This window comes from Heptranchias perlo, chromosome 9 (genome assembly GCF_035084215.1).
Source record: "Heptranchias perlo isolate sHepPer1 chromosome 9, sHepPer1.hap1, whole genome shotgun sequence".
Taxonomy (NCBI): domain Eukaryota; kingdom Metazoa; phylum Chordata; class Chondrichthyes; order Hexanchiformes; family Hexanchidae; genus Heptranchias; species Heptranchias perlo.
The window spans coordinates 8520217-8529730 of NC_090333.1; the positions used below are offsets into that span (position 1 = coordinate 8520217).

At 39.0% G+C, this 9514-nt stretch overlaps 1 protein-coding gene across 2 annotated transcripts in view; it reads right to left on the reverse strand.

Moving 5' to 3' along the window:
* Positions 1 to 9514, reverse strand: part of prkacba (protein kinase, cAMP-dependent, catalytic, beta a) — a 135498-nt gene that overhangs the window by 33321 nt on the left and 92663 nt on the right. For both annotated transcript variants that reach the window (XM_067989834.1, XM_067989833.1), the window contains exons 2-3: positions 7879 to 7940; positions 3991 to 4119 (exon numbers count right to left, since the gene is read on the reverse strand). In XM_067989834.1, coding sequence (XP_067845935.1) covers positions 3991 to 4119; positions 7879 to 7940 — 191 coding nt within the window. The remainder of the gene's footprint in view (positions 1 to 3990; positions 4120 to 7878; positions 7941 to 9514) is intronic.

A 9514-nucleotide genomic window follows, 5' to 3' on the forward strand; every position in this document is an offset into this window, starting at 1 on the left:
GGATGGGATTGACCTGGGCTGTGATACCCCCTAAATACTGACCCTGCAAGTGAAAAATGCCAATTGGGAGAAATACCAAAGGGTTAACAACGTCCATGGAACACCATCCCAGCACGTGTCAGCACCTTCTGGAGATTAGAGGAAAACCAAAAGTACATAGATACATACATATTTTTTAATATACAAAGTCCAGTCCCTCTGAAAAGTTGCACAAGTAACGTAAAATTTTAAATTGAAGAATTCCACTTGCAGCCCGCCCAAAAACTGTCACAGTAAACAGAGCAGCCAGCAGTTGGCTTGCTCTACACCAGACCACACAGTGATTCTACGTTCCTCATATTTTCCTGCCTGCGTGCTTAGAATGCTACCTAGTGCTGGCTTAATGTTGGATCACATCACTGACGACAGGGCAGGGATAAAGTTATCAAGATTACTGTTAATTTTGTACAGACATATTGTTCCAATTTAGTCTCTCTAGCATTAAAAGCAAACCTATTTATAAGAAGGAAAGCTGTACTCCCCTTGATTAATGTGGCAACACTTGGTAGGAAAGATAATGGAATCCTTACTCAAAGATGTAATAGAAAAATATCTAGAAACCAAAAATATAGTAACATCAACATGGATTTCAAAAGGGAAGGTCATGCTTGACCAACCTTATTGAGTTCTTTGAAGAAATAAGAGAAAGGATAAACAAGGGTAATGCAGTAAATGTAATATATTTGGATTTTCAAAAGGCCTTTGATAAGGTATCGCATAGTAGACTCATGACTAAGGTCAGAGCATGTGGAGTCAGGGGACAAGTAGCAGAATGGATAGCAAAGCTACAAAACAGAAAACAGAGAGTAGGGGTTAAAGGTAGTTACTCAGATTGGCAAAAGGTGGGAAGTGGTGTTCAACAGGGATCAGTGCTGGGACCACTGTTGTTCACCATTTATGTGAAAGATTTGGACTCAGGAATCGGAAGAACAATTAAAATATTTGCAGACGACATAAAATTAGGGGGTATAGTTAATACCGAGGACTGTGACAAAATACAGGAAGACATTAATAAACTTGCAGAATGGGTGTATAATTGGCAAATTAATTTCAATCCAGGTAAGTGTGAGCTGGTACATTTTGGTAGGAAGAATAATGAGGCCACATACTCCTGGGAAAATAAGAGTCTAAATGGGGTAGAGGAGCAGAGGGATCTGGGGGTACAGATATACAAATCACTAAAAGTAGCGACGCAGGTTAATAAGGTTATATAAAAAAAACAAAGCACTGAGGTTCATTTCTAGAGGGAGAGTTGAAAAGCAGAGAAGTTATGTTAAACTTATATAGAACCTTGGTTAGACCACACTTGGAGTACTGTAGACAGTTCTGGTCTCCATATTATAAAAAGGATATAAAAGCACTGGAAAAGGTGCAAAAAAGATTTACTAAGATGATACCAGAACTGAGAGGTTATACCAGGAAAGGATGAACAGGCTGGCGCTCTTTTCTCTAAAAAAGAAGAATGAGGGGTGACTTGATAGAGGTCTTTAAGATTATGAAAGGGTTTGATAGAGTAGACATAGAGAAGATGTTTCTACTTGCAGGGCAGACCGGAACTAGGAGCTATAAATTTAAGATAGTCACTAATAAATCCAATAAGGAATTCAGGAGAAACGTCTTTACCCAGAGAGTGGCCAGAATGTGGAACTCGCTACCACAAGCAGTAGTTGAGGCGAATGGCATAGATGCATTTAAGGGGAAGCTGGATAAACACCGAAGGAGAAAGGATTAGAAATAAATGCTGAAAGGGTTAGATGAAGTAGGGAGAGAAGGCGCACGTGGAGCATAAACACTAGCATGGACCTGTTGGGCTGAATGGCCTGTTTCTGTGCTGTACATTCTATGACTTCTATTGTGTGAAGTGAATCATTTAGCCCATGGTCTCTCCATCTACGCACCACTGCCACCACCCCCCCCTTTCAATTTTACTGTTGTCTTTAGGCTTGTTTAGCACATTGGTACTGATATGCTTTAGGAAAATAGTTGAACTTGAGCCAATGCATTCTAATGTGCCAATATAATCGTCGTGTATTGCTCTTAATTTATCACCTCAAATTGCTCCTGTCAAAGTGGTAGGCTCACATCCAGCAGTATGTCATTCTAGTGATACATACCCTTTCCAGACACAATCCAAGTTTGGAAGGACAAAAATGTATAATTGCACTGCTAAGTGTTTCTCAATAGGAAAATTGCACACGCCCACCATTACGCTTTACTCAGAACAGTGACAACATTCCATTCCATAACTTAACTCTAAGCCCCCTCTCTAGGAAAGTAACTGTTTCTACATATAAATTGTAACTGGAGATTTAGTCTAAGGTCCTGCTGCCACTGCTTTAGTGCCAGTGTCTGTTTGCAAATAAATTCCCCATAATGTGCGCAAAGTGAGATATGCCTTTCTGAAATTCCTTACGTAAATACTCCTGTGACTTAGGATTTTTTTTAAAACTCTTGAATTACATTTGTACAATTAGATCTTGAAATGTTAAACTTTATTCTGCCCTGTGTGTTTGGTAACACATTCACCTTTTGTCCAATTGAATGTTGCTGATCCCAATCACACCAAAATGTGCAATAAAATATTTCAGTGTCTGAAAGAGGTACTTGCAGGGAAGGTGAGGAACCTAATTCTGCCATGATTCTGCCCATTAACATAATTTTTTTGAAAAAAACAAATCTATTCTGAATATGGCTGATTTCTACATGCTACATCACATTCATGCTAGCAATTTCTTCAGACAGCTAGGACCATATAAAGGCATGCCTCAGATTTCTACATTTATCATCGCAAATGTCTTTCGCCTGCAAAACACGAAAGATTTTAAACACGCCAAACTCATAAAAATTAAGAGCATTCAATAATTGCAAAACAAGATCCTCAAAGTGCATCAGAATTTAACTACCTTTCACTGATAAATGCAATGAATTATAGTGATAGAAGTTTTACCCAGGGAACATGCTCAGTATTGTTTATAGCCCTAAAATGAGGCAGCACTACTGCCTGTAGAGGGCGCGAGACCCATAACTGACCAGGTCAGTGTCCTCATACGGGGTAACGTTATGATTTTCTGTTCACTGGCTTGTTTGTAGCTTTCCAGCCATTTGGCTGCAGGAAGTGGGGGGGGGGGGTGCAGAAGGAAGAGCAATATTAGTCAGTAAAGTTGTAGTTTGTGATTTTAAAACTACACATGCATAGTTGTTTTGAGGTTATTCTGGTGCTGTGAAGTCTACCCCGTTAATATTGTGGGATGAATTCCACAGCACTGTGAGGCCCAGGCATTGTTTTTATAGAGCTGCTTCTTGAAACAGGCCATGAGTTTTATTTGCTAAGAATTCAAACTGTACAGATTTGCAAAGTTAATTCAAAAGTGCATCGCTTACAAATATGTAGTGAATGGTTTGATATTGTTATGATGTGGAGATGCCGGTGATGGACTGGGGTTGACAATTGTAAACAATTTTACAACACCAAGTTATAGTCCAACGATTTTTATTTCCACCATGCTGGTTTAAACTTTAAAAGGAAATGGTCTTTGAAGCTTTGCTGTGTTTCTGACGCATCTCAAGCTGACCTTTTCAGCATCTCTCTGTAGTTAAATAGGGCAAAAGGCCAAAAGCCAGAATCACAAAAGTCTCCTCTGCATTATCTAATCAGTAATATTTCTCCTTTTTGTCAAAATCAAACCACCTTGTGTTGGGGCAGATCTTTCCAAGCAATAGTTTCAGATAATTTCAAAAGGACATGTACGGCTCAGTATAGTAGAAAACACACCACAGCTATCATACTGTTGCCAAAATTGACATGAACAGATCCACAACTCCCTCCCCGCACCCATCAAAAAATGTTTTAGTACAAGGATGTTAAGAATTGATGATTGGCTTCGCAAAAAAAAGCCTCAAGCTACTTCTATGTCTCTCCTCTGTTACCCAACATGGGGGCAGCATACTTACTTTCTGTTTATCCAGTATCTTCATGGCATAGTACTGTTCTGTGCCTTTATGTTTCACCAACATAACCCTTCCAAAAGAACCCGTTCCAAGTGTTTTTTGCCTTTCAAAATCATCTAGGCCTGCAGTGTTCTGAAAGATATAAAACAACAATTTTACTTCCTTCCATGTTGTTCCTGCTCCACATTGTTATTGCCCCTTCACATCCACACAGCCTAATCTAGGTTCTACTTGCAGATTTCACTGGATGATTCCTTAGTTGACCCTGTGGGGTGCTTTTGGGGGAGGGGACGAGAAAAGGCACCCCCCCACCCAAAACACAATTTTCCCCAGATGTTTCTTTCTTTTCACCAATTTACTCCACAAGCCCCGCCCCCCAGGAAGCCACTTATTCCTTGCTGGAGTACAATTCCCACGGTGTCAGTACCTTTGCTGTCCCTTGTCCAAGCAGCTGTTATTCACGCGTAAACTCTTACAGTATTTTTGGCATTTTATTCGATTGTGCAAGGTGTCACAGATGAATCTGATCCAGTCTTCTCGGTGTTTTTGTTTTAATTCGTTCATGGGATGTGGGGGTTGCTGGCAAGGCCAGCATTTATTGCCCATCCCTATTGTTCATGAACATAACATTTCCAACAGGGGTCACGGGATAGTAATCAGGAGCAGGGGTTCTCAATTTTCTCCTAGAGGTACTGAGGCCAATTTTAGCACTGTCACTACCACCTTGGTTAACATCAGCTGGCTCAATATAGACAGGGATCGAACCTGGGGCCTTCTGTTTGGTTCAGCTACTTATGGATAAAATGGCCATGGGTTGTCACTATATAACTAAAATGCATCAGCATTGAGGACTCTTAGCATGTGTAGATACTAAATAAAGCTCCCCCCTTCTGTTCAGGACACTATCTCCAGCACCAGCATTAATTAATTTTGACTTTCCAGATCAGTATTCCTTCAGACCTGCATGAAATTTTAATTTACCCTTATCGGGAGAGTAGGTCTTTAAACCAATGTCCACTAGGCAGTGGAGATGCCCAAATGCATTGCACATAGAACTTGCACAGGCAGTGAAGAGAGGAGATTTACATCTCATCATTTTGGGCTGGATTTAAACGCAGAATCCAGAAGTGAAAGGATATAATTCTGATCTATTGTGTAACCAGTTCCCCTGTCGTTTATTATTAGCAAATGTCAGGGCAGTTTACACAAATTAGCGTACAGATATCTAACACATGAAAGCCTGAGTTGCAAATGTGGCCTGGCTTCAGGTTATTGTACTGCAGGACAATGATGAAAGCAGTCTTGCACTGCATCCAAAACAGTGCCAAGATGATATTCAAAACATAAAAAAATTAACAGCACCATCAATAAGTTATAAAAGCAATACTTACGCAATATCAATTATTCACTCTAAACAGTCACCATTGCAAAATGGATTTCACCAGCTGAGCATTCAAAATAAAAGTGAACAATGCCACAAAAGGAGAAAAAAAATGCCTGAAGCAAGACAGAAGGGTGTATAAAATTTCAAAGAAATAATTAGCAAAATGGATGCATAAATGCCACTACAAATTGAAGTTCAATTAATGCTTAAAGATAGAATACTTTGTCCACTGGTTCCTTGGAAAACATATACAGAGTTAGGGCAATAAGTCAACTGGTCTAATTCAGTGTCAATTGACTTTGGCAAAATAAATGGACTTCAATCGGACGATAACATCCCGATTACACCCTCATAGGTAATTCCCAGCCTATATGTTTAAGTGCTGGAATGAGGCTTGAATCTTCTGACTCAGAAATAGAAGTGTTACCACTGAGCCAAACTGATTTAACTGATTACAACTGGGGTAGCAGCACTTGGGTTGGTCATAGCACCATTCTATGTCTCAGGAGACAAAAATTCACCAAGTTCCTGCTCCTTATTGCTATTGAATCTTTCTCCTGAAAACTAGGCATGCGTGGGCAGAACTGGGCTCAGCTTTGATATTCTCTTAAGTACATAATAAGAACATAAGAAATAGGAGGAGTAGGCCATACGGACCCTCAAGCCTGCTCCGCCATTCAATAAGATCATGGCTGATCTTCTACCTCAGCTCCACTTTCCACCCTATCCCTATATCCCTTGATTCCCTTAGAGTCCAAATGCCTGTCGATCTGAGTCTTGAATATACTCAATGACTGAGCATCCACAGCCCTCTGGGGTAGAGAATTCCAAAGATGCACAACCTTCTGAATGAAGAAATTCATCCTCATCTCAATCTTAAATGGCCGACCCCTTATCCTGAGACTATGACGTCCAGTTCTAGACACTCCAGCCACGGGAAACAGCCTCTCAGCATCTACCCTGTCAAGCCCTCCCAGAATGTTATACGTTTCAATGAGATTACCTCTCATTCTTTTAAACTCCAGAGAATATAGGCCCAATCTACTCAATCTCTCTTCATAGGATAACCCTCTCATCCCAGGAATCAATCTAGAGGACTTTTGTTACACCCGCTCTAAGGCAAGTATATACTTCCTTAGGAAAGGAGATCAAAACTGTACACAGTACTCCAGGTATGGTCTCACCAGAGCCCTATATAATTGCAACAAGACCTCCTTATTCTTATACTCCAACTCCCTTGCAATAAAGGCTAACATACTATTTGCCTTCCTAATTGCTTGTTGTATCTGCATGTTAACTTTCTGTGATTCGTGTATAAGGACACCCAAATCTGTCTGAATACCAGCATTTCATAGTCTCTCACCTTTTAAAAAAAATATTTTGCTTTTCGATTCTTCCTACCAAAGTGGATAATTTCACATTTCCCCACATTATACTCCATCCGCCACCTTCTTGCCCACTTAACCTGTCTATATCCTTTTGCAGCCTCTTTACATCCTCCTCACAGCTTACTTTCCCACCTAACTTTGTGGGTCACCTAATCCATGGTCACATAGCCTGCTTACTGCCTGTGCTCATGTGAAAAATGGCTACTTTAGCAAGGTAGCTAAGTGACAACTGGTATTTGTGGAATCATATCCCAGTAACAGTCAGTGTCTGCAGGTGAGGAAAAGGAAGAAAGCTGGGGGAAAAAAGCTTAATTGTTGAACAGTTTGAGAAATAAAAGTTACAACTTAATTTTTGGAGTTTCGACTTGGAAAACTCAGTTACTAATGATTTGATGTGAGCAAAATGCACCGACTATCTGCAATGTAGGATTTAAATACTGCTGTAAATCCTAATCTGTGATCAATACAAACCAATTGCTTAAAATGGAGGAAAAAAGAAACAGAAAACTGACCATGATATCTTTGGTATTGATTTTAGTGGGTCACAAAACAGATCCAACGGCCAAATCAACTGCTAGGTTGTATATTGAGTACTTTGGGCTCAAGGCTTTTAATTGTTATGTCCTAGATGAAGAATACACCAGGCAATGGAACACATTTTTTCTGGCACTGTGTGGGCATCAAGCACTTATAGGTGTACTGTAGCCTGCTACAAAGTAAAGCTCTCTCTACCCCACCAATCTGCTTCAGCCTCAACCTCAGTAGAGCACTCCTTCCTGTACCAGTGTAATATTTTCCATTATCTACACTAGTCATTCTTTATCCAATGAGCAAGACTGCTTATTTAATAGCAGTTTTGTGCTATGGACCATAAAGATACTGCCCCAAACTCACTTCATGTGTGGCTTACAGGTAGAGATACTTTCATCTCAACATCTGAAATGGTTTTGAGCCCTTTTCTCGAGTGAAAGGATATAGTGTATAACACACTGCAACACCCATTTCTCTCTCATTTCCTTCCCATGCTCCTGTCTTAGAGACAAGTGGCCTTTAAGACGGTTTTGCACAACATTATCTTTCAATAGCAGTGATATACAAGCACAGTAATCCGACACATACCTGTGGTGGACTTTCCCATTTTCTTAAGAAATCTTCTTTGGCTTTGGCTAAGAACTCTTTCACTATAAAACAAAGATAGATGCAAGGTTAAAAAATAATACTGGGGGTGTTAAAAGCATGGCTCATGAAGACGATAATAATTACAGTATCAGGTGTATAAGTAGTATATCATTTCAAAAATAAATATTTAAAATCAAACCTGTTTAAAGATGACCAAACATGTAAAACTACTTATACACAAGATATTAGACTACATTTTTCAACATTTCTGTTGCACAAACTTTAAGATTCTCAGTGGAGTATTTTAATCAGAACTTGTAGCTATTGCTACTAGTTCGCAACACACAAACTTAAAAAAAAATACTGAAAGTAAAAAACCCAAAGCAACAGCTAGGCAAGCAGTTTTAATGTTACAGAGCTACAAAGCTATGGATTGGAAATGCAAAATGATCACAGGCAAAGACACACGATAGCTATATGAAACAATGCAAACTAAAGCTGCTCATAGTCACAGAAGGTTGAATTTTTGAGTTCTTTAAAATATAAAAAGAAAAGGTCAACCTGACCTCCTGCTGATCTGTTGCAACTTTAAAGTCAGGGAACAAATCACCATCAAGAAACGATCTTCCAGTTTGTTTTAGACAAAGTAGTTTTACTTTTTGCTACACGGAAATTTTGAAAGAGAATTACTTTTATAATAACCACAATAAACATCTAATAGAATTATATATAGATGCAATTTTTTTTTGTACTCACATTTCAAGAATCAGAAAAGTTTATATGCATAACATTATAACACCGTAGCTTTCTGAAAACTATTTGGAACCATTGCAAATAATGAATCCTGAGTTTGGATAAAACATACACTATTCTATTTGTCTATTATTGTAAAAGTTATTTCCAATGTAAATTGTAATTTGTTTTATGCTCAACTCTTGTGTTAAAGCACCATTGTTGGTCTTTCAGTAAGTCTATTTTTGTTAAGGCACTTGTATTTGAAGCTAAATTTGTCTTGTTTCATAAAAAAAAATTGACTTTCTGTGACTTTGGGCTTCTTATGAAATAATGCGCATACCAAAGGTCTCTATAGTTCATCAAGGGTTTTCAGGACAATTCACCCCAAGTAACCAAAGGGATGAGATGACGAGAAGAAAAGAGGGAGAGAAAAAAGTTTATGAATTTAACCACAGTAGAAAGGATGAATTACAAATACAACATATAGTACATTTCACACTTCCAAAATTAAGAAAATCATTTTAACTTCTTTTGCGCTTAAATTAGTAACTGATGACCATATCCAACCCGGGAGTGGAAAAAGTGAGAATCTGGGAATACGGTTTTACTTCCATAATCTCTCGAGAGCCATTTAACCCTATAGTCACATGGGCTTTTTGTTGTTTTGCCCTCGACTGCTCTTAGTGCAACATCACCACCTTCATCTTAGAAGAGACTGAATGATGCATTTGACAAGGTGGCTAATTCAATTAACTCACGCAGCAGTTGTGTTTGCTTCAAGGGGCAAGTATAAATCATTTGCACTCTTCCCAAGGAAAGGAGACCACTCTCTGCTGCAGTGAAGTATTCTGGTCATGAACAAATGAATCTCATCCTTGAAAGTCTTTTGTGTGCTATAGGA